We start from the raw sequence: 25093 nt of genomic DNA on the forward strand, positions 1-25093 counted from the left end.
TTAAGTACCCTGGCTGGGAAAGAGGCTCCATTCGGTTTGTCCTAACCCAAACAATCCTTCCTCCCCACCACAGTCCACCATCACTGTGCTTCTTGCTGCCAAAAAAAAAAAAAAAAAAAGCAGCTGGGAAGCACCACCAAAACACAAGCTGGAAACAGAAACTGGTGCTTACCTTACGGACTGATACTCTGCAGATGCAGGGGTCCAGGAGTCCTGTGGCTGGGTTGGCACTCATTTTACACACAAAGGTAAATTTCTTTTTCCAGCGGACACAGTTTTCCTGGACTTCTTCTCTATGAGAATGCAAAGAAAAATAAAACGTTTTTCAAATAAAAGTACAGAGCCAAATCAATCCCAGTTATTAAGAATCGTTGCTACTGAGTGGCAACACTGTCTGCAAAGATCCTCTACCAGGTAACTCAAACCATTCCATACAAAAGCGTTACCTCAGCACCAACCAATTTCACCAGCCAATGCAGATCAAATCCATCTAGGTTACAGGGCAGTCTAATCATCTCACCAACATTTGCCTTAAGCTCTCTTCCAAGCTCTTGCACGTTTCCTGCTTTGCTGGCTTAGCTCATTTATTGTCCAGCCCAGACAGAGTCAACCTCTGTAACTGAACTGGGCCGAAGGTTTGTAAGCTTCTCTTCCTGCATGTCTGCTTCGTGCAGCCTTCTGTGCAGTAAAAACCACACACTCTCCCGGATAGCTTTTCTTTCCCATCCTGCTTCATAAACCAGGACTAAGCCCATGAAAACATCTGGCCTGATGGAGAACAAAAACGCAGGTGGAAACAGTCTTGGGTGCACGCCAAGCAAATGCAGCATGCTTCACACAAAGGTTGTAGATGTCACTGAAATGAGAGCAGTTCCAGCCAGACAGAGCAATCCTCCCCACGCAGCTCTTGCTTTCCTGCTCCAGTCACCAGGTCGATTGGGAGGCTCTGAATCACGCACGCACCAGAGCTCCAGGAGGAAGAGGAAGATGAGGAGGAAGAAGAGGCTCTCTGAGCTAATGAAATGCTTCATGTACAGCTTGGGCTTCTGCAAAGCTCTCCAAGGAAGCTGAGAAGGAGGTGTGGGAAGCCTTCTGTGAGGCCCTGTCCAGTCCCCAGATACCCTGAAGGACTTCAACATGCTGGCTGGAGCCAAGAGCAGAGCCCAGAGAAGGGGCAGCTGATAAACTAAAATCTGTAATCCTCTGTAATGCAGAGAAGGGCTGATCACCTTTCATTAAAAGGTGGGAAAACAGAAGACAGCAGCTCCTTCAAGGCAGTGAACTTAAAACTCCTTTCTGGAGATGGAAATGTTAGATGTCTAAGTGCTGAAAATACCTTTGAGTTTGGGATTAATTCAAGATGAGATCTGGTTCTCATTGCTCCACTCAACTCATTCCAACTCAGGCAGGAGAAGCAGCACTTCCAGAAGGACAAAAAAGGCTTTGCCTATTCACCAAGCCAGCCACATTAGCTGAGTTAAATTTCGTATCTGAGGTGCCTTAAAGCTGACATAGCAGCAGGTATCTCAAATGATAAAAAGGAAAGAAAATTCAGGTACTGATAAAGAAAAAATAATTCAACAGAACAGAAAAATGTTTGCAAACACATGCTCTTCAGGGAAGCTGTATGGGATGCAGGAGATACCAATCATTCCAGCAGAACCAGCCTTCTCCCATCCTTAGAAAAGGAGCTGCTATTCTCTTGAGAGCAAGGCCAATGCTCTCTTTGCTAATGACACCGGCACTCTGAAGCTCAGAAGGCAGTTTCACACTCGATGGGTTCAGCAGTGCTGCTGCACGCCCAGCTCACCAGCGTGGGCAGGAGCTTCAGCTGCATGCACGAGCCTCACTCGTGATTCCCTCCTGTACTACAGTGCAGCTATGATGAACCATCTGCAGGACGCTGCTAAATCCAACTAACACTAATTATCACAAAACGTGGCAAAATGTACTGATCAGTAATAAAAGAGCGCCTTCATAGCCAGCTTGCAGTTAGCATAAAAAACATTTTGTTTCTTGTTAAGAATTGCTGGCCTTCCAAACCTGCTGTAGACAGTGCACAGCTCAAGCCATTGGCAGAGACACAGGGCAAGGAGCTGGGGGCACAGCACATGCAGCACTGCAGACAGCCCCCAGCCTGCAAACACTCAGCAATGACTTGCAACGCTTTTTCTTTTAAGACTGGCTTTTATGGGTGGGGGCCGCAGCTGTATCATTAGACAAGGGAGCAGCATTGTTTCAAGTCACACTGTAAGAAATTAGTTCCACATTTCCGAAAGACAGCGCACAGTGAAGCAATGGGCTTTGCCTATCCACCGCCCATCAAGTTAGTGTTAGGATGGTAATTAGGGAGCACCAAAATAGGAAGAAAGTGGACTCAGATGTGGAGCATTTTGAATTCAGCTCCAGAATATTCTCTGATGTACAATTAGGAACATCAAACAGAAACCAAAACAACGCCCAAAGCACCCGCAGAGGTGTTTCCTCTCAGCATAATCACATGGCACCTACAAGCAAGCCCTGAAACTAACAGCCCAAAACCAAAAGGGCTCAATTCAAAACGTTACTCTGTATTTGAAGCATCAGAAATAGATGAGAGCAGCTGGGTACCAGGCGTCAGTTCAATGGGCTTTCAGAGATCTTATTTAAAAACAGAAAACAAAAACCAACGACAACTGCCTGTCCCATTTTGCAGAAGAGCTCTCAGGAGGCTGACAACACCCTCCAGGCTCAGCTTTGCCCTCTTCTGCCTCAAGACTTATTCAAAGCTACGCAATTACTTTTCCAGACCTAAATATACCAGCAGAGAACAAACCAACGTGAGCCAGCAGCAGCTTCTGGGACAAGCATTGTTGCAAAGGTAACTCCATGGGGCCTTCATGCTCCTGTGCCCATAGCAGCCCATTGCCAAGCAGAGGGACAGCCCTCACGAGGCAGGGAGCAGGCCGTGGTGTTTCACCAAGGCTCAGATGTGCTAAATTCATGGCGGTGATGCACAGCTGTAACCCACTGCATTGCATGCTGTTCCATTCCAGTGTAGAATATACAGCTGGACCTGGTGAAAGCTACAACATCTCCCCCGGCCCAGACCTCGTGCAGTCGTACTGCAGCTCTGAGGCAGGCAGAAGAAAGCACTAGGAACAGATTTTATGGACGAGATGTTTACCAACTGTGATTTTAGTGCCACAGAGAGAGCAGCACTGCTACAGAAAGCCACAGCGAGTTAGCTAAAACAAGCACGCGAGGAAACGCTTCTGCAAAAGGCCACGTGTAAGACTCACACTACTTCAGGCTAGCATTGAGTCCTGTCCCACCAGACACCACAACAGAAATCAGAACTTCTATTTACAGACTCAAAGCTGAGCTGTGCCCCACTGGGAAGTGTCTCAAACACAGGGGAATTAATTTGCCTTGCTGAACTGTTAGAAAAGCAGATGCATCACTCTTACTGTACAGCAGAAGTAGTACATGAGACAGTCAGAAGTACAAAACACAATGAAAGGACTATAGGCTTTCTGGGAAGGTAAAGAGAACACAAAATAGTTTTTTAACATCAAACATTTCAGCAGAGCCATGTGTGTCTGATGTTTTATACATGGGAGCAGATGTGGGAAAACCTCAAGCTAAATAAGACAGTATGTAGATAAGCACATACAAAGAGCTTCTTATTCAGATCCCCTCCTCCTCATTTACACAAGGGCTAGGACAAGCTCTCCTCTTGCTGATGCCCAGCCCACACACCCCCAAGTCCTTGAGACGGTGGACCTGTGCCAGATCCTTCAGGCAAAACTAATCCCCCACACTGCTCCCAGCAGGAGGTGCCCTGCTCCCCTGGCTGGTTCACCACCTCGTGAAGCAGTGTGGCATCACTGATCTCACATCTCCATCTGATAAGGCACAGAAAGACAATGCCATTGTGAAGAGGCCACCAAGGCAAACCTCAGATTCATTTCAAGTGCAGCCAACTGAAAAGAAAACTTTGAAGGGGCCCCAATGCCCCAGCAGTGGTCTTTGGGGAAGAGGGTGGCGTGGGTAAAGACATTCCCACAGTCACCGAGGAAAGGAAAAAATAACTTATTCCAGCAGATTGCATCTCCTCCAGAACTTCTTTCCACACGTACCTTGGCTCTCCTCTCAGCTGCAGGGACATACGTTAGGGCTGCCTAATCATTCCCCAGCATTTTTGAACTGAATTAGAGCAGCATTGCTGACACTCCCTTAGTTCAGAAAGCCCAGAACAATCCTGCACTACACTCTGGGAAAGGCAGATATTATTTTAACCAGGTTATCTAGTGCAAAGCTGTAACGGAACAGACTCTTTTGGTAAGGGCTAGCAAAAACACTTGAAAAACCTGTTCTGTACCAGCATTCATAGTGCTGCACTCCCTGCACACCAGAATTTACACCATCCTACAAACATGGCATGCCCTGCTGCAAACAGTAGGCCTTATCAGTGCCCATAAAGCACAGATAACATAAAGGTAGGTGAAAATACATGTAATAGGAAGTGAGCCTTTATCTAGCCATTAGCTGGTTTGGACTTACAATCCAAAAGCTGCATGTCCCCAGATAACAAGTTTAGGACAAAGCACTTAACTGCAGCACAGATGCTATTAAAAAATCCTGCATCTCCAAGGCTTTGCCATCTAGATGCCTTGCAAGGAAAAGGAAAGAACCAAGAGCCAACAAGAAGCACCAGCAGCAGACAGAACACTGCTGCTGTGGGAACCTCCCGTACTCACAAGGACTGAGGGCTGCTGCCCTCCCCACCCACTGCACACTAATGTAGGCTGGAAGCAGAAGCAGCCTGCTGAGTGCGGGGGATTTCAGTTACAGTATCTCATGCAGGAGAGGCAATAGGCCGTATTCCTTGGGGGACACCACGCAGGCTTGTAGGAACAACAACAAAACAGTGGGAGATGCAATACAGCAAAGTCCAACAGTTTAACCTGGAAGTGTACAAGTGCTTTATGGAAATGTATTTACATGGAAGGATTTGGGGAGTTTTTGACCAAAACGAACAGAAAGAACAGCAAGCAGATCTCAACAATAAAGTGTCTCTGTTACGACTGGGCTTACATCACTGACCAGAACAACTGCCAACCCAAATAGCTGGATGCATCCCCCACTGCAAACAACCCCGTATTCTCCAGCTGACAAGTGCTGGTTGTTGCACAGCAGACATGAGCAGTTATGATGGAAAAATGGCTCAGAGACAGATGATGCAGACCATGTTACTAAGAGAACTAAGCAAGTCTTTGTCATGTGAAACAAGTCTCATTTGGATATTTCACTGCAAGTGTTCTAGACAAGGGTTCAGTAGTAAGGTCATCATATCCACCAAGTGCTCATAAAATTAACTTCTGAATCCCCAGCAAAGACAATTCAGTAGGGAAGGACCCTACCCACAGTCCCACAATCAATTTAGGTCTTCATTATACCAGAGGGAAGGTATGTACAGGCTCTCTAAATGCCAAACTTGAGTGCCAACACCTTTAGAATGAAGTATTCACATGTCCCAGGGACAAATGCAGGATAAAACAGAAAAAAAACCAAACAGCAATTGTACAGGAGAGAAAATATAATGGAAGAGACTTCAACCACAACTGAGAAACGAATAAGAGACTCCAAAGCTGTTTCACTGCAGGGAAGGACAGCTCCTTGTGAGGTGGGCAAGGGAAGAGGCAGAGCAAAACCAAGGTGAGGAGGTAAACGTGACAAGATTAACAAGAAATGACAACAGGATACAAAGTCCTCCATAAAAAAAAGCTGGCATCTAGTAGGCAAGTGATTGCCTTTTTATGGCTTTAACCCTATTCCCAGAAGAAGCCTATTTCTGAAGACACACTGCTTCTGAACTGCACATTACAGCTCTCTCGAAAGCAGTGATCAATCTCAATAAAGGTCCACCAGTATAAGGCAAGGAATGGTAACACCTCCTGGAGATAAGGGGAAGCAGTCAATCACAGGAGAAAATCCCCTAGGCATCAGCATTCCGGGATGCCTATTAACAGCTCTTTGGAAGGCAGCAGTTCAGTTATGCCCAGACTCCATGCACCCAGACCTCTCCTTCTAACACAGAGGATGGAAAAAAGACGCTAGCAGAAAAATAGAAGTTATTAAAGAATAGCACAACAAAATGCATTAACAAAATAAAAACTGAGCCAAATGGAGAAAAAAGTCACAGAACAACAAACCTATGAGACTTAAGCTCTAGAACAAGTCTGATGACTTTTGGAAGCGTTAAGTGAGGGTAGAGCACGGAGAAGGCAAGAAGGAATATTCTAACGGGCTCAGCTATAGAGCAGCAAAAGATGGTTTGAGGTCTTTGTATTTTTTCTGTCATCTTGATGCAGAGAAGCTGGGCATAAGGAAGCAAGGACAGGAAGGGCCTGTAACAGTAAATACCATGCAACACAGCCCTTCTGTTACAACCCGTGCTACTGACAGACCAACCTGGAGCAGGACATCCAAGGTCTTCTTGCCACATCTACACAACACAGGTTCTTTGGGCAGAGGTTGTGCACGAGGAGCAAACACATCACAAGTGAAGGACCAAGTATGAAGAAAGGAACAAATGGATGGATGACTCAGTTACTGAAATACGAGTCTGTAACAGTGTGCGTATCGAACACTGAAAGATGCTTTTGCTTTTTCTGAGCTCTGATCATGTACTGAGTCACCACCCCAACTCCTACTCCTATTGTTCTGACAGACTACGCTGGAGCTGGATTAGCCAAGGAAGCGTCACACGCCGGACTGCCAAGCTTTCTTCTGTAGGCAAATTCACAAGTATTTCAGTGACAGAACAAGCCAGAATGGGTCAGCACTGCAGGTTCCCCTGGGCCTGCCCAGCTTAGCCATGAGCTACCACTCACTGACAAAGCTCAGGTGATGCATGCTCTGGTCTGAAACGAGTGATCATTGCTGCTCCCAGAGCTGCTCTGTGCTGCAGCAGTCTGAGCTGCTTCATAGCTCACACCCAGCAAGCTCTGAAGACTGCCCAATTCTGAGCCCAAACATCTTTCAGATCTGATTCTTCCCAACTATGGCCACTGCACAACACAGTGTACTTTACGTAAGGCTGGCATGGGAACAGCCCAGTAAGGAACAGCTTCTGAGCTCTCATCTGCTCCTAACCAAGTCATGAGGTTACAGAGGCTGAGCAACCTCAGCTGGAAGCTCTATGGCACCAGGGGAACGTGGACAGAGGGAGCGTGCTCAGGATCACTAAGTGCACTGTGCAGTAAAAGCACCAAACTGAGATTAAAAGAAAAAGGAAAGCTTCCTGACTCTCCCAGCACCCATTTGCCCTTTGGACAAATTATAACCGTCACTTCCCTTGCAGTTCTAACAGAGAAAGGAACCAAAGCTTCAGAAAAACTCCTGGGTTTGCTCTGCACAGATGCTTATAAAGCTAAGGTTGATTAATTCACTGTGTCTCAGAGACAACACAAGATTAAGTAACACTGCAGCCCGGAAAGTCATTTTGCTTGTGGCAGACTGTAGATATGAAATGAAGATTCACTGATTATCTACTGCTGATATATTTATAAACTTTCTTCATCCCTTAAGTGTTAGTTGTCATTCTGAGGGACTCCAGACATGCCTTCTGCTGCCTAAATACCATCTCCTAGTGAAAAACGACAGCAATGTAGGACTCAGCAAGGAAAACTCTGATAATATCCTTTCTGCACAAGGTATAAGAGACAGCTACAACTCCATGCTCTACTTGCAAACATGATGCTCTTTTAAGAAAAGAAAGCTATCTTACAAAACAAACAAACAAGAAAATAACCCATACGCACACCAAGATGAAAATCAAGACGTGGCTCAACCCAATACTCCAGGGATCTGCTGGGACAGTAAGTCTGGCAAACGAAGATGCTGAACAGAATCAACACAAGACTAGGAGCAAGATTCCTGATGCAATGACATGTACTGAGATGAATCTTTTTGTCTCTAAGGCAGATTTGTGGCACACGAGGAAGCCTGAATAGTTAAGTGACATTTTTGGCTAATATCAGCCCTTTTTCAACCAAGAGAGTTTGCCAGGATAGTTGGACTAGGGAAGTCTTTATAGTGTAAATTAAAACCTGCATATGGGGCCAAGTTCATTTCTAGATTAATTTCATTAATACCGTGTGATGTAACATCACTGCAATTTGGCTCAAGTACGCTGGAGAGCTCTTCAGTAAATAAGCTGCCTGAAGTCAACCCCAGTGCTAAAAGTACCTTCACTTACCCAAGAGGTAACACCCTACTGTGCCCAGACATGTCCTTCCATGAGTCACTCCTATATGGTAGGCATTTAGTCAAAACCAATAGGAGAAATCCCTTTATGTGTTAACAGCAGCTTTTTCATCCCATCATGAATACAAATGTTTTATGATGGTTCGTTTATAAAGGCATTATTCAGCAGTACAAACCAGGTCACTGGTTTTAAGGACAAGGTGCAAACGCATTCTCACTGAACTCACACGCCCTCCCATCAGTATGAGCATTGCTGTTAATCTGCAAAAAGGCCACTCAGTAGAAGAGCTCTGCAAATTACAGAAGGCTGCAGCCCTGGCATCACCATCCCAGCAGCGACAGGCTGGGATTCTTGATATTAGCTTCTTCCTTCCCTCCTTTTCCTCTCGCCGGTCAGATCCAGCATTGCATTGTTCCAATACACAAAGCTGGCAGAGAATAACCACCTGCTTTTCAGTTAGATTTTCTGTAAGCTTAACACTGAAGTGATAAGATCAGAGGAGTAACAGATCCAGCATGAGGAGGGAGAAGCAGGGACACACGCAGCAGGCAGGTCAGCTATTGTTCCTCTTCAGTAACACAGCTCCAAATAAAGCAGTTCTCTCAGAGAGACCGACACCTCGTGATGTAAGGAGCACCTCACTGGCTGTGCCTTAATCAAAGAGAGGTAATTACGTAAATTACATCTTGGATGAGAGCGGAAGGTGGTAAAACGCTTTACTTTGTGACAGCAGTTTGTGCTGGATGGGCCACTGGGAAACTCAGAATAGGCTCCTGCTGCCCGGCTGCCAGGAGTGGGGCTCTGAGGATCAGAGCACATTTACCTCCCCTGTGGCTGTCACCACCAGCTGCGTTCAGATGCTATCTATGATCCTCCTCTAGTGAGAGCTGCCACTGGAGATGAGTATGAATCACTTCTGGAGGAAAGACAACATGCAGGTTTTGTTTTGAAAGAAGAGTCACGCTTGCACAGAACGCAGGAAAAGCCGTTGCTGTAAACCTACATCAAAAAACAACCTTAAAGAGAACAGTGGCCAAACAGTGTGATCAGCTACTCCTAGTACAGAGGCAGTAAGGTATTCAACAAAGCAGGAAGGCAGCAAACATAAAAAATAGGAAATACGCTGCTCCACAGCACAGCATTTCCCTCGTGGCAACGAGCTCTGAAGGCTACTTGAAGACATAAGATGAGGAACACTGTACTTCAAAGGAATTTAACATTTATGCAGATGCAATTGCCTGGTGTTACTGAAGTATGAAATAAAACATAAAAGGCCCCCGACAGACATCGGGAAAAGAGCTTTCCTGCAGATGGGTTACTGCATAATCACCCCTAACAGGGGCAGGCAGCCTGTCTCTGAAGCTGCACATGAACTAGGCTGTCCTGGTACAGCAAATCTATGACTAATGCTTTGTTCCAGTGCAAAGGAGCATTAAGAGACCCAAAAAGATTGCTCAATAATAAATATCCTAGATTACCCCCTTGCAGTCAGCAACGTGCCTGCACAGTAACACGAAGAATGGGAACTAGCAAGGGAAACAAAAAGTACAGTGAAAAAAACAGCCAAGTTGGAATCCTCTCCTCAGCCCACATGGGTGCAAACAAAAATCCACTGCAACCCCTGATAACACATCTGGTCTCACCTTTTCTGTCTTAAGTGTGGATAAAGCCTGAAAGAGTCTGATTTGAAGGGGGGGGGGGGGAAGTGAAGCAAACTCTGTTTTCCAGGAAAGCCTTTATTTTCTCCTCTCCTGGCTGTCAACCTTTTTATTTTGATGAGCAGTATCATCCCCCAGGGACTGGAAACACAAGTGACAGGCCAGAGAACAGCACAGTTAGACCCTTGGGCAGGGGTCATTCTGGCCTCCCTGGTTTCACTGCACTCACACACCACATTGCATTTCCTGAGGATGATGGCTCCAGCTGCAGTGCTGATGATGGTGGGCTTGTGCTGATCCGTCCTGCAAGCAGCAGCAGGCAGAGGCAGCGAGCCTCTGTTGATCATTAACCCAACAGCCATGAGTGAAACACCTGGCTGCAGTCATTTCATAAGAACTTTTATTCTGAAAGCAAAATGGAGGTAAGTATCCCAAACCGAAACCCTGAGGCCACATCCCATTTACAGACTTTCTCCTCTGGGTTCCTTGTTCTACTTTGCCATTGCAAAGCCAGACAGGGGCACAATGCTTGACTTCATCTCCTACATTTTGTACACTGCACGGCAAGAGAAGGGCTGTGCCTCGCTTTGGCAAACGTGCAGCTCCAGGAAGCAGTAATCTCCAAGAAGTCCAGTTTTAGCTTTGTGGTTTTAGGTCTTTTTTGCTTTATGTTATTTTAGAGAGCACATTTCAGAGTCGGTTACCAACCACATGCAGGGCGATGGTTTCCGTAGGTCTCTGAAGATGCATTGCTAATTAACACCGTGGCTTTCTAGTCCTTCCAGCACAGCAAATCCACATGCTGTCTTCCTTCCTCCCACGTAAGCAACCCCAACACTTTCAAGCTCAACAAACAGCATTCATTTCTTATTTAGAATACAGCACAGGGCACTAAAAGTATTTTTAACTCCAGCCCCATCTCTGACAACAGCATGAGACCTTCTACAACAAGGCCTCCCCTCATCACTGACATGATAAATTCAGCTCAAGGAAAGGCACAATCCTGCTCTCTTGCCAGCTGAGTTTCTTTTCATCTGTGTGGAAAGCATCCGTTGTACAGACCGTACACACTCTGGCTGATCTAGAATATCCTGTCTCTTCAACATTTGCCTCCTCCCAGTGCTCCAGTCTCCATGCACATCCTCTTCACATTTCTCCTTGCCCCCAAAACCCCATCCCATTTCCTTTATCTTTTCCTCATCTCAATTTTATCATTTGAATAGTGTGGGAGACTCCTACGAAGCACATGAAAATGACATCCATGAAAAGTAGCAAATTAAAATCCCACAGAACAATTCCCTTTCTTGCTCTTCACACTGAAAACACAGCAAACAAGGCTGCTTGGCCAGCAAACACAGGCCCAACTGTTTGGCCAGAGGGAAGTGCCTTTCAAATCCAGGCACTAAACTGAGATGCTGAGTCCCACTGTGTGGTACCAGAGATCATGACACAGAGTCAGGAGTGGTAGTGATGTGTACCATGTCGCCAGCAAGTGCACAAAGGCATCATGTGAACAACCTGCAAGAACAAAAGGCTTCCCATCCTGCAGGTTGAGCAGCCAGTACAGGGTGGGGTACCCCACTGCCACCTGAAAAAAACACAGATCACACAGCAGGGATTACTGATAGGAGGTCACAGGTTGTTACAAAGGAAAAGTAGATCAAAATACTCATCTGGGACACTCCTCAAGGCTGTTGCTTCATTATGTGAAGAGGAACAGCTAGAACAGAATTCCTGACCCATTTTGGAGACATCTGCACCCCCAGCTCTGAGCAGGCAGAGCTCTGAGCCTCGCAGAGGATGCAGAACACATCCTGTGTGAGAAAGGAGGCTCCACACAGAGCCTCATCCATCCGTGTTTGCAGAGTGAGACCTTACAGAGTCAGGTGTTGTAAGAGCTCACTGCACGGTTCCATTGTGCTGGCAAGTGAAAGAGGGAGAAGCTGGAAACCTCTCCTGAAACACCAGCAGATGCATCTTCCTGCAGTGACACTAAGAATAAATCCATACCTATCTCATTCATCTAGAAACTGGTACCAAAGCAACTTGCCATTGGCAACTTATGGCCTATTAAAGTATTACCAACTGTGCAGAGACCACAGGCTCCCAGAGGCATGCATGAATTCCTCAGAAATACAACTTCAAAGCTTGAGTTGGCACTGGTGGCAGATAAAGAGCACAAACAGCCTGGAAGCCATTTAGGCTTTCCCCTGTATTTCAAAAATGAATACATATCTTTAAAGGGAGTGGGGACATCCTCTCCTCCCTCTTTGTCCTCACCCAGGGCTAATAGCAGTGCTGTTCTGTAACCCAGGCAGGACACAGGGCCCCAGTCTCAAAGCAGAACACACTTTCCAATGAGTAATTTTTTAAGCTAAGCACTGTTTAGGTCACGCTAAAGGCTATAAGGCTGTTGCTAAGATTTAGCTGTCAAGGCACTGCCAGCTCAGAGTCAGCTCTGGGGGGGAAGTTCAAAAGCAGACTATGTGAGCGCTTAACAATGCTGTACACACAGCATAACACTTACAGAGCTTTATGTTTCAGTTGTTGGTCAATAAGCAGCCCCTGCCTAAGCAACAGCAGGTGAAATAGGAGTGCCAGCTCATCTAGAGCGACTGCTCTGACCCAGCAGGACACAGCCTCCAGGGCAGGCAAGGTTTAACAGAATTCTGGCCATCTCACACCAGACTCCAGCTGGTGATCTGCAGTGGGAAGGGGTAAGGTTGGAATGAGAGCCCTGTGCTGCAAGGCTCTGCTGCCTGGTCCTGCACGTGCAGCAGCCTACAAGAGGTCGTATCGGTGACCAGCCTTGCACTGCTTAATCATCCTGCACTTTTTCTAATACCCCTAAGCAGAGGTTAAACCTCAGCAGCTGTTGCTGCGCTCACAGCTCTCACCAACATTTTGCCATACTGCTATAAAGAAACCCCCTTTTCTCACCTCTGTGCAGTTTCTCTAGTTTTGTTTCAGAATGCAAGCAGGACAGGTACTGTGCCTTATTACAGTCTTGAATCAGGTTGTGTTCTGTTGCAGTGTTTTTAGAGGCTGTATCCAAACGCCTCTTCCATTAACACTCCCAGCTCATTCCCAACGCTGCAGCCAAAACAGCAAGAGCTTAGCAGGTGTAACACAAAAAAGCTGCTCTGCAGCATTAAAACTTGCTCTTTCAATCCATATATTTGGAATTTATTTATACATAGGGAAGGCTGGCATATATAGACATATGTAACAAGAATGCTGTTGAAGTGTTTTCGCACCACACGCCCTAGCAGAGGACAAAGCCAAACACATCGTACTAAATATGGAAGTGGGAGAGCCATTCAGAGCCACACAAGTTCCTCACTACACCATAGCAATCCAACTCGAGGGAAGAGGCAGAATGCAGACAAGAACCCTCTCTCACTGCAGCTAGATGTCTTCTTCCCCTCTTGGAGGCAATAGCTCTGGAATAGACAATTTCAGTATCTGTCCTTTGCTTTAAAGCAGACAGGAGTGAAGATTTAAGTCTCAGCTGGTCTGAATCCATCCTTTAGTCTCCAGTGAGCCAAAGTTAATGCTTTTCTGGTCAGGAGTCAGAGATAATGGCCACTTAAGCAAAGGCAGTGAAATAGCTGATTCCTGACTTGTACCACAGAGATGGTTGCATTTCTGAGGTGGTGAAACTTGCATCTCCCCTTAACAAAAGTGTAAGAATCACATGTCAGCTGTTAGCAGGGCAGTGCTTCTCCCCCCTCTTTTTACATCCTCCAGAAATGAACTAAGTTGCACCTCAGACTATGACATAATGATGCTTTGCATCCCCACCACGTGAGGGAAGCAAGCAGCCTTAGATCCGTGCCCACACCAGGGTGGCAGAGACACAGTCACACAGACCTTAAACCATGTTGAACTATGGGTGTGAGGAGCCTCCCCCAGTATCAGTATTTCCTTTGGCATTCTGCATGCAGCTTTCCACATGCACACAGCACAGGAAGTGCATTTCACTCTTAATTACAAACTGCGAGAGTAAGAACATTCCTGGTTCAGGCTACAGCACCAAAATACTTGGAGGCCAGACCACCCCAGCAAGGTCAGCTCTTCCCACACCACTGCTGCTCCACTTCAGCCTGCATACAAACAGCTGCTGGGCTGCAGAAAACAAACTCTAGTTGGTGCAGGAGTGCCAGGATCAGAAAACCAAGCTGAAACACTACATATGCTCAAGAAAGCATGCTCTCTGTGGAAATACAATTGGAGGGGAATGGAACCATGGGCTGGCTTGGTAGGTAGCACTTTCGGCCTTCAGAAGAAAATGAGGAAGGTGAGAAACGCCTGTAATGTTGTTAAGCTCTTGCAAAACAGTCTTCCCGTTAAGAGTAAGCCAGGGGTTTTCAGAGAACAATTCCTTCCTTCAAATCCAGAAATACCAGAGCAAAACTGCTGGCAAACTAACAAAACAATGTAGGATGAGGTGTTAGGAGTGCGTGGATAACACCTGGCTTTCCACTTCCCTTACATCACACACCAGCTTTACTCTCTGCCAACGTGCAGGAGTCATCAGCACTGAGGTAAAGAGCATCTGGCTGCCACTCAGCATTAACTGACATTGTAGGCGGGGGGTGGTGGAATGTGGGGGGGATTTAATCAAGTCTTCCCCAAGTAAAACCCAAAGATGCAAGTGCACAAGCTGCAGCTTTCTGCCCTGTTTGGGAGTCCCTGCTGCCAGCCGCACAGAAGCACTCCCCTGCCCAGCAGTGCTGGCGCCTGCACAGATCTGCAGACTCCAGATGAGGCTGTTATGTCATTTATCCAGGAATAAAGATGCACACACCCTCCTAAAGCTTCAAATTGGTGCAAAACGCAGCAGCCCATCTGCTCTACGAAAATGGTTGCCATGAATACATCCCTACCGCTCTCTGCCTGCTATTTTTAAAGCTATCTGGGAGGCAACTGAATTCACTGGTGGTTGTGCTATTTTAGAATCTGGATTAATAATATTCAAGGCATATACTGGTACTGCTCAGTGGGGAAATACAGGATCTGTCTGGCCCACATCTGGTTCAGATGTGCTTTCAGAAAACCAGCTTCTAAAGGAGAGCCATAAACACACAGATGACAGACGTTTGTTAAGCAGAGCCCTGTTACTGAAACTGCTCTTATCCTCAGAAGCCCTGCTATAGCATAAGGAGAAGATTTTCCAACCAGAGGAGAAAGGAAGGGTGAAAGGAAATTCTGGCTGCAGCTTCAGTCCCTAACGTACAGCTTAAAGTGAGGCATGTTAACAGCATGTATGGAAAAGGGACACCTGTCTGCAAGAAAACAAAACAAGACATAGATCCTCAAGTTGATGCGCTGACAGGACTTGGACCTTTTCCAGAGTGCCCTGAATTGCTCAGTGTGTTAATTCTTAGTGCACTTCAGGCAGGTTTCCCTCTCAACCAGGCTGCTTGGCCCCTGCCCCGTGACAGGAGGTGAAAGAGCTGCTCTCGTCTCAGGGCTCCTCCAGACTCATACTGTAAGGTGCAGTGTGAGTCTGTAATACATACCTACAACCCTGGCCTCAGTGGACTTGGGAAAGGCTCAGGCCAACACAGCCAACCACTTCTGCTCACAGGTCAGTTTAATCCAGTGCACTCAGCAACTCACTGGGAATACCACATCCCCACCCTTACTGGAGAACTTTTACCTTCTCAGTCAACACTGTTCCACATCATGTCACATAATTGAGGAAAAAAAGAAAATCCAATTTAGCATGACCTATACCTACTTCTCCCTGCTCCACTTACATGGTTACATGGGACACCTTGTCTAGATCAATTCTCTGAAAATACATGGACAGCAAGAGCTGCTTTGATCACAGCTGCATACTTTTTTTTATTGCCACAGACCAAAGAAAAGGTCCAAACCGACTGCAGAGCAAACACTGAAACTTCCCACGTAAGCTGATCATGCTAAGATGACCCAACAGACCTTTCAACTCCAAATCAATCATTTTTGGAAGCAGCTGATTTAAAAGCAATGATAACAGCCCTAAGTGCATAGGCTTTTCATACAACATAGACATAGCAGCTACTTCCCTGTCTTCCCCCAGGTCCCAGAATTTCAAAGAGATAATGGAAAATGACTAGAGGAGCATATAGAGCAGAGCCATGGCATGATCCTATGCAGTACCTCTTTTCCTCACTACTCCTGGAAACTCATGAAGTTTCTGTAACTGCAACAGGGGAAAATATTTGGAAAAGGTCAAATGACTCAATACCATTGAGACCCATAACTTTCCCAGCAGGAACAGGTTTCCATGTGCTTTCAGTTAAGACTACAGCCAGGTCAGGGGAAAGGCGGCAAGCCGAGCAGCCCGCTTCCCCTCCGCTCGTTTATAAGCCATCGAGCCAGCTGAGCACCATGGATGTGTTTGGTTTGAATTACAGATGAGTTCGTTGCTGGAACACATCCGCAATCTGCAACACACTGTGCACTGAGAGAACTGCTGAACCACGGCCAGCTCTGAAAACAACCAGACACGGCCTGGGCGGCTGGCAGTGTCAGCTGCCACCAGCAGCGCGCGCTCCTCGGAGCTGCTTTCAAGGACAAGGAGATGGACATTCCTGGTGCAGGCTTTTCCTAAGCCACCCTCCATTTAACTCAACTTATTAGGGTTCCAGGAAGCAGAGGGGTTAATTTCTTTCTAAGTTCACATACTGCTTGAATTCCTTAGATAAGCTGCTTCCACCAAACACAAGGATCTGGCCTCAAGGGAGTACACTGTAAGGAAAAGCTCTTTTGATAGATATTCTTCAAAAGAGAAATTAATTCACAGTCCATTTTTGGGTGTGCTCCATGCCTACAGTTTCTATACGCTTCAGATGATGTTGCATCACGGCTCTGGAAAAAGAAACAAGCTTTGAACACTGCCCTATCATTTATATTTCCAAGACTGAAATGTTTCACACTTGCCCAACAAAATTCTCTCCTGATACAAGAGAGCACAGTGCACTGCACCACAAAGAAGAAAATCAGACCAAACCAGGCTTTGGTTCTGGCATAAAACAGTCACCAGCCAGCATAAACACACTCTGCACCTTTAAAATTGAGTAGTTGCTCAGGAAAGTTAAAAACAAGTTTGAATGCCATGGAAGGCTTCCTTCACATACTGGGGCAGAAAGAAAGCAAGTCCGGGCTGCTGTGGAATTTGCATTTGCATACTGCTGGTGATAATCTATGTGCATAGCTGGAAACAATGCAAGTTTTTATTAGCAATTAGTAGCAGGAGTGGGGACAGGTCTGCCCGAAGGAGCCTGAGAAATGCCCACACATGACGACAGAACAACCTTATAAAATATGTAGCAGAATGATCCCAATACAATAAATCGTTAAAAAGAAAATACTGCAGCTATCAACTTGGGAGACGCAACGGTATTGGTTCAAGGAGATAAACTGTATCTTTAGCACTGACAACTTTGACTCCAGGCAGCAGTTTTCCCTTGCACAGCAATTTGCAATGCAAAGCAAGCTACTTCCACTCTTATCAAGAGCAGTAACTAGGAAACAAACAGAGCACAAAGCTGGGGAGAGCAGATTTGCTTTTACAGACACAGCTTTCTACAGAGTTAATTTTCAAGTGCTGCACAAAAGCAGTACAGCACAACATCTAGAACAGCACACAAAAACTAGTGCAAGGAGGGAAAAAAGAAATATACGTGGGCTTCATCTACAAAACCCAATCTCTTTCAGGCATGCGACCTCCTGCTCCCTCCCTCCCCATGTCTCTGAAAATCACAGTGCAGCTCTATCAGCCAACAACCTCCAGGCTTACAGTTCTCTGCCTATGTTCTTCCCTGTCTCTGGAAAACCGATATGGCACGTGGATAGGCAAGTGGTATCCATATGCCAGAGCACCTGAGTGAAGAATAACCAGGAAAAAAAAAGAATGGCCAGGAAGCAAATCTGCAAGCAGCTTCTTACCTGGTAGATAAGCTAGCAAAATCTCCTCCATCCAACAGCCTGATTTTGCAGAACAGAACCCCGTTCACAAAGGGGACAGCAGTCAGCTCTTCTAGAGTAAAACTCGTCTGAAATTTGAATTTCTTCTTCTTCATCAGGAAAGCCATGGGCAAATTCAGTGTGGAAAGCCCAGGAACTCCAAACAAGATGAGGGAGGAGTGGCTCAAAACACACACACGCAAGCAGAGGAACAGTGCTCGTTCCTGGAGCGTGAGCAGGGAGTGAATTCCAGTTCAGTTACAACGATGGCCCAGCCTCAAATGCACAATCCTCTTCTCTTTGGTGGTCGGATCTGGCTGCGGGATCATTGCCACAGCAGGCTTCAGGTGAGGAGGAAGAGGTCAGATTAAATCTCTGCAACATCTCCAAGGGAAAAGGAAGGGAGATAAGTAAGTCTCAGCTCCAGACCAGCAGGAGCTGTCCCACTTAGAGGCGGCAGTGCTCTTACTTCAGCAGAACCACTCCAGAAAGCTTCTCTTATGGGAAGTCATCATGAGTCTCTGAAGAAGCCTTAAGTGTGTGCACAGCACATACAGAATGCTTCGTTTCTCTCTCCTCCTCCTGTGCTACTCCTTGGTACAGGTCTTCAGGTCAGCCTTTGGGAGGGAAATGAGTAAATTAGTCCCAGGCAGACTTGGACTCCTCCTCCTTCTCAAAAACCTGTTTGGAAGGGTAATATTCAGCAGACTCATACCAGTCTTAAGAGGTATGGCCCCAATTAGCCTGGTCCCAACATCCTCTTCCCCCTGTTTGCCTAGGGCAAGCTTCGCTGCTGTCATGCCCCTCATCATTTCTGTTTTGCAAAGCAGCTAATAAAAATCTGTTCTATTTTCATCTGTCACCTTCTGAAGCAGTTTACAGCCCACATTGGTCTAAGCAGCATATGTAACACTCAGGAAATGCAAAGTCTGTTTCTTTTTTGGCTTTTTTTTTTTTTCTTTTTTTCCGATCAGCCCTAAGTGCTAGCACCTGTATCTCGTAAACAGGGAAACCGGCAGAGGAAAATAAAAATAAATAATAAAAAGCAGCCTGCTCCAGATTACACAGCCTAACAACCAAATCAGGTCACCCGATGTCAGCTCCGCACCACTAAGCGCCCCGCATGGCTCCGCTCGGGGGTGGTTTCCCACGCATTTATGCGACGGCCAAACCATCAAAGCTAAGGGCCCATGAGCATCAAAAAGAAACGAGGCTGCGAACACCGAGCAGCCAACAGTCCTCACCGATACCGAGAGCTGCAAATCGCGGCTCCCGTCGCCTGCAGGGACGTGCGGTTAAAGCCGCCTCGCGCTGCCGTGGGAGCGCAGCGCTGTGCCCCAGGTGCCGTCCTGCACCGAGCCGTGCCCGGCTCTCGGCCCGCTCCCACCTCCTCCCTGAGCTCCCCAGGCCTCCGGACCCGCACACTTGGCTGTCCCAAGCTCGCAGCCCGTTTCTAGCACCCCCGGGCCGGCTCTCAGCCCCGCTCCCGGCCCCTGCCCCCGCTCTCAGCCCTCCTCCCGGCTCCGTCCCCGACCCGCGGCCCGCTCCCTGCTCGCACCTCCTGCCCTCTCCTCGCACGGCCGCCGCTGCTCCCCGCCACAGCCGTCTCTGCTAACACTACGCCAACTGCGGCCGTTACGCCAACGCCGCAGGCAGCCCTACGGCGGAGCAAAACCACTACCGCGCTTCGAGAATACCGACCCGACACTACGTAACCCTCTTCCACCGCCTTCCTCCCGGGGGACGGGGGGAGGGGAGGACGAGAGCCGCGCCACCTGATTGGCCAAAGCAAAGAGGCGGGACGGGAAGAACAAGGCTTTGATTGGTCTTTCTGGTACGGGGCGGGGAAGAGAGGGCGGGGATTGGAGGAGGTGTCTATCGGTTTAGGCAAGACCCGCCCCCATGGCTGAGGGAGTGGGCGGGAAGCGGGGGCGCCGTGGTGGCCTCGGGGTCGCTTCACGGCAGGGCTGTGTCTGCGCCTGTCCCCGTCGGTTTGCCCCATGGTCGTTCCTCGGGCTAAACAGCTCTGAGGCGGCTCTTGGGGTACGTGAGGGTCGCTGATGGAACCTCTGCCTGTGGAGCTGGGTGCGAGTCTGTGCCACTCTGTGCTCCAGGTGAGGTGGTGGCAGCTGTGACAGGCCTCATCTCTGTCCTGTGAGCCAGCAGCCTGTCCTCCTCGCCCCGCTGTCCCTGCCCAAGCTGCTGTCCAAGGGAAGCGGGTGGCAGCCAGCTGAGTGTGTCCCTGGCAGCACGGTTCCCTCCTGTTATTACGCACTGCTGCCCCGTGCTCGGGGCAGGGAGCCCTGGTTGGGCAGGATTCCATTGTTTAAGGGCAAGCGGAACAAAATGTCTCTCCTTGTCCTGAAGGAGTCTGCTCTCATCGACGTGATTTGCCTATTTGTAAAGTCAGGGATGTGTCGCTCACACGGTAGGGACTTTTCCCAGTGCTGCTTTGCATGTCTGCAGAGCTTGGATGAGAGCCTGGGAGCCCTCACTTTGCCAGGCTTTGATGCCCGGATTCCTTCCCTTTAATCTTTGCCATCTATACAGACAATACCAGAGCTATCAAATAATTCTACCACAGTGTGAGTCTTTAAAAGGAAAATCAGCAAGCAAAAGCACACAGCAACATGTGTGGATAGAAGATAAAGGCTGGATTAGAGCAAACACTGTTAAGAGTTCTTGCTCACCAGGTTAAACAGACACAAACTTATGCCTGGGAAAGGATTTCTTGTATTGGCACAGTGAAACCATTGCGGGAGATGTCAGTGTTTCCATATTTGTTTGTTGAGGCTGCTTTTAAAGCTTGAATCCATCCCATCAGTTGACAGATAGTGTTTTCAGGGCCTCAAGGCACTGGTAGAAATGGGCTGGCTTTTTACTTTCTGTGTCTCAGCTTCTATATACCTAATGTTCTCCAAGATGGGATGCCTGAATGCTGGAAGCATCCGAAGAATCCAGGCCAGCCCCTCACACTTCTCATTCCCTAAGCATACCAGTGACAGACATGTCGATCTCGCTCTTCCATCACTAGGTAAAGGACAAATGATCTGTCTGTTTGCTGTGTGGGAGGAGGCCTTGTGTTATCTGATATGATTCACTCTGATAAATAACCTCCTCGGAGGACTGCTCTTGTTTATAGCAACAGCCTCAGATGCTAAAGTTTGCAGAGATTGTAATCCTTGCCATTCTCACGCATATTTACTCTGCAGTTTTATCAGAAATCTCTCTTGAAAACCTCAGTGTTTTTATAATTAATTGAATAATTTATCTGATGTTAAAAATAAACTGACTTGGAAAAATGCCCAGTGAGCTGCTGAGCGGTGTGTAACAGAGCAACCGTAGTTCAGCTCTCAGGGGTATGTATATTTTCCTAACAAAGGCAGTCTCATGACTTAGAGATTAAATCTTTATTAGTTCAAAATTCACCCTGTTGATTTTTCTGTGTTTATACAACATAATTGTTTCTGGACAGATCCACATTTTTTTAAAGGGACAGTACTTCTCTGAACATCTCTGAGGTTCCCTGCTGGAAGGGATGTTGGGGTCCCCAGAGCATCCTGAGCCCCACACACAGGAGCTGCCAGAGGGAACAGGGCACGCTGTGTCTCTGTCCATCCACCATCCCCCCCCACTGGCTTTATATTCTTTCCCAATCCAGGTCCAAACAATTTATTAAGGGTGTCCCTTGACAATAGATGTTAAATCTGCTTACCCCAGACTGAAATGCTCAGCTCTTCCTTTGCTGGTGCTTGCTGTGTCATGAATCTGGCCCCATGGTGCCTTCACCTCTGCTCTATGAACCTCAGCCACGTCCTTACCCTGTGCTCTGCCTGACCTAAGCCTTTCCTGGTTCCTCTCCCCAGTGCTGCCACCACTTCCTCAACTTTTGCTGTCTCAGGGCATTATCTTATCAACCTCGGATAATTTATCAGTTTGGGCTGTGCTTTGTTCTGGGCTTCACCTCTGCTGCCACTGGAGAGGGGCTGATTTCCGTGCTCTGCTTGCCTTGGGAGCAAGGTGCAAGCAGGAACAGAGATGGCTTTCCATGCTTCCTCCCTCCCAGCTTAGAGCACTGAGATAAATAAGCAGGCAGAAAATGAAGCAAAATGAATTCAGAAGGGACAGAACTGAGAGGGGCGAAGTGAGACAGACCCTGAAGAACATATGTGGTGAGCCATCAGATTCTCCTTCTTATCCCAGAGGAATTCCAGATACACAAGCAAATCATCAGAACCTGTAATCTACATCGTTAGCATCTTCTGCTGGAAAACATCATCACACTAATTCATTTGTCCTGCCAGCCAAATGATTAAAGTTTGAAAAACAAATTATACACCACTGCTGCAACAGTGTAAATACATAATTGGCTTTCCCCTATTAGATCTGTAACCTCTGTTTTAATAGCCGTAATGAGCTTTTAGTCTTGTCATCCCATCCTCCCCCCCAAAAAACAACAAAAAAAGCCTATCACGTAATGCTCCGTGCTACCTTCTTCACACAGAGATGGCCAAGTGCCTGCAAAGCTCTGCAGCCAGGAGCTGTGGGCTGTGCCTTGCCCAGCGCAGGGCAGGCTGTGCTGGCCCCTGGCAGGGCTGGGTGCTGGTATGAGCCCTGTGTGCTGCTGGAAACCCCAGCTCCCTGTCCTGTAGGATTTTCCTGTGGAATGGAGTTATTCTAAGCTTGCATCTTCCCAGTTTAATTTAATCCCAGGCTGCCAGTTTGACTTTCATCAGCTTGTGCTTTTCACTAGTTTCATATTTAACTGAACTTATCACCATAAACCCAGGAACGGTTTCACTTTCTGTGCCAGGCTTGGTTTCCTGTTCGCCTGCAAAGGACACACCTGTCTGGTGTGTTTCTGACCTGCCAGGACTGGGGATCCTGTTATCTGGAGACAAAGGGAGCATAGGAATCTGGAGTTGGTGGATTCCTTTCCCGGAGCATGTGGCCAGACCTGAAAGCCCAGCTGCTTGGCTCTTCTGTGTTTACTGGTTTCCATATCTGCTCCATGTTTTGTGGGAACGTGTGGCACAGCTCTCCGTTTCTTCCTGGGAGTCCTGGCAGTGGCACGGGAACAGCTTTGCCCTTCTGAAATCCTCAGCCAGGAGCCCGTGTTGCCTTGAGGCTCATGCTTGCGAGGCCTCATCCTGTGCCTGGATATCTGTGCAGAGACTCAAGGGCTCGTGAGCCCCGTGTGCAGGTGGCTGGGCTTCGGGCTGAATCCCAGGGCACAGCCTGGAAGCTGTGCTGGTGTCTGTGTGAAGCTTCTTGTCAGATGCTTTCAAGAAAGACAAAGAATATTGAATGCTTCCATTTTCATAAGTAAACAGACCACACTTCTGTTGACAGTACCTGTTGGCAACAACCTCAGATGTCAAAAAAACCAATATACCAACAAGAGAACGCCTGGCCAAAACAGGCTTGACAAACTAAAAACGTGTCGGGGGAGGCGAGGTAATTTAGGCACATATGCAGATGATATCATTCTGCCTCTGCTTCCAGAACCGTGATCACCTATTTCAGCACGCTGTACTTCTGGGATACTGTCACATTTATGGATGGCCTTGGAAAAAATCCTAAAACCTGCCCCAGTGCTTAGAGTGAAGGAGTTCATACGTAATGCCTGCCCAGGTGTCACAGTGAGCTGTGAGCCCAGCAGCACAGACCTGCTCTGGGAGCACTGCGTGAGCTCAGCTATCTGTGCTCCACATCCCTCCGCTCTCCCATTGGATTTCTTCCTCTCCAGGCTCCCAGTCCTGAGATGACCCAGCAGTGAGGAGCAAGCACAAAAGATCTGCAGGCCGCAGGTGACTTCTGGAACCATCCACCAGCACGCTATGCTCTGCTGCAGACCGTGGCTCAGGATCCCAGGGCCTTGCCCCGTTGCACAGTGCCATCTCCTGGATAGCTGTGCCTGGGTTGCACGCACAGCTTGCTGCCTGAGCTTCACAACCAGTTTTCTGCTCCTGAAGCACCCAGTGGTGCCACAAGCAGAAAGCCACAGCCTCGAGGTATCTTCTGACCCACCAGAAGTGCTCCATCAAACTCCTCTTCGTCCAGCAGCAAGAAGGATGAAGTACGCTCGCCCTGCCTGCTGAGAGGCCCTGTGACAGGACAGCCCCTTTGCTCTGGATGGCGAGTATAAATCTGGAGGTACAAAAAGCTTGGTAAAAGGAGCACAGACATCTGTGAGATGCCGTTCCTCAGTTTTTGTTTTGCTTTGGGCACAAGTTCCCTGCTCAATGAACCACCAGGCACATAAGTGCCCTGTTTACCTGATCTTCCTGGTTTTAAGTGACGTATTTCTCTCTTCCTCCCCATCCTCCCCAAGTTTGATGACCTCGTCATGAGCAACAACCAAGCCCCTAATCACGGGGCTCACCCTGCATTTAAAAGGTTGCTACATCTTTTTAATGAGACAAAAATGTGTGCGTGGAACTTGCTCCTGAGTGCTACTGGCTTGACTAAGCTGTGTATTTATCCTGAAAATACATGAAAAAATGGGCGGTTCTGAGGGCAGCTCCTTTACTCCTAAGAAACAGGAGCAGAGCTCAAGTGCTTAGTCACTGCAAAAATGAACACTGCAATTCAGATCCCAAGGCTGGTGTTTCACCCCTCATTTTGGGCTACCGAGGCGTGTTGTGAGCAGCTGGGAGATGAGTATGCTGTGCTAACCTGTCAGGTGCAATGAACCAACTAGTGGTCCGAGGCAAAGCTGCGGAAGATGTTAGAAAAAAAAGAGAAAAAATGACAGTGATGCAAATGTAAGGCCACAGATTTCATGACCAAGAAAAAAAATAAGATGTGGCTGCACCATTCTCTTGGCCTTTTCTGACTGAGTCCTCTGCGCTGCAAACTTGTTTTCACAAGCTCACTCTTTCCCCGGAACATGCTGATGAACTGAAACAGTCTGTTTACCAAAAACAGTACTTTTTTATTAAAAATCATATTTGTAAAGGAGAGAACATTACACAAATGAGGTAAAACAACATATACGACATTTTCTGCTTTAAAAATAATTTTCAATTGAGCAATTGATTTGACCCCACAAAGTCTGAGAGAAAGAGGCAGGAGAGTGTTACTCACGTGGCCGGATGCCCAACGAGGTGGGAAGGAGCAGCAGGTGCTGCCCTGCCTCAGCACCGAGATGTTTGTGTCAAAGGGTCAGAACCTTCCAGGGCCAAAGTTCTCAAGTTTTTCTTTTCTCCCCCATCAGCCC

At 47.5% G+C, this 25093-nt stretch overlaps 1 protein-coding gene across 4 annotated transcripts in view; it reads right to left on the reverse strand.

Annotated features, from left to right (window-relative positions):
* Positions 1 to 19625, reverse strand: part of EEIG1 (estrogen-induced osteoclastogenesis regulator 1) — a 32092-nt gene extending 12467 nt beyond the window's left edge. For 2 of the 4 annotated variants that reach the window (XM_065737601.1, XM_065737598.1), the window contains exons 1-2: positions 17854 to 18963; positions 173 to 293 (exon numbers count right to left, since the gene is read on the reverse strand). In XM_065737601.1, coding sequence (XP_065593673.1) covers positions 173 to 293; positions 17854 to 17999 — 267 coding nt within the window. In that variant the 5' untranslated portion in view covers positions 18000 to 18963. Of the gene's footprint in view, positions 1 to 172; positions 294 to 17853; positions 18964 to 19429; positions 19443 to 19572 lie in introns of those variants that run through there. The other 2 variants (XM_065737599.1, XM_065737600.1) reach the window with 2 other exon arrangements.
* Positions 19626 to 25093: the final 5468 nt, after the last annotated feature.

Source organism: Cyrtonyx montezumae, unplaced genomic scaffold (assembly GCF_038088225.1).
Source record: "Cyrtonyx montezumae isolate F1298 unplaced genomic scaffold, pur_monq_1.0 scaffold_20, whole genome shotgun sequence".
NCBI classification, from domain to species: domain Eukaryota; kingdom Metazoa; phylum Chordata; class Aves; order Galliformes; family Odontophoridae; genus Cyrtonyx; species Cyrtonyx montezumae.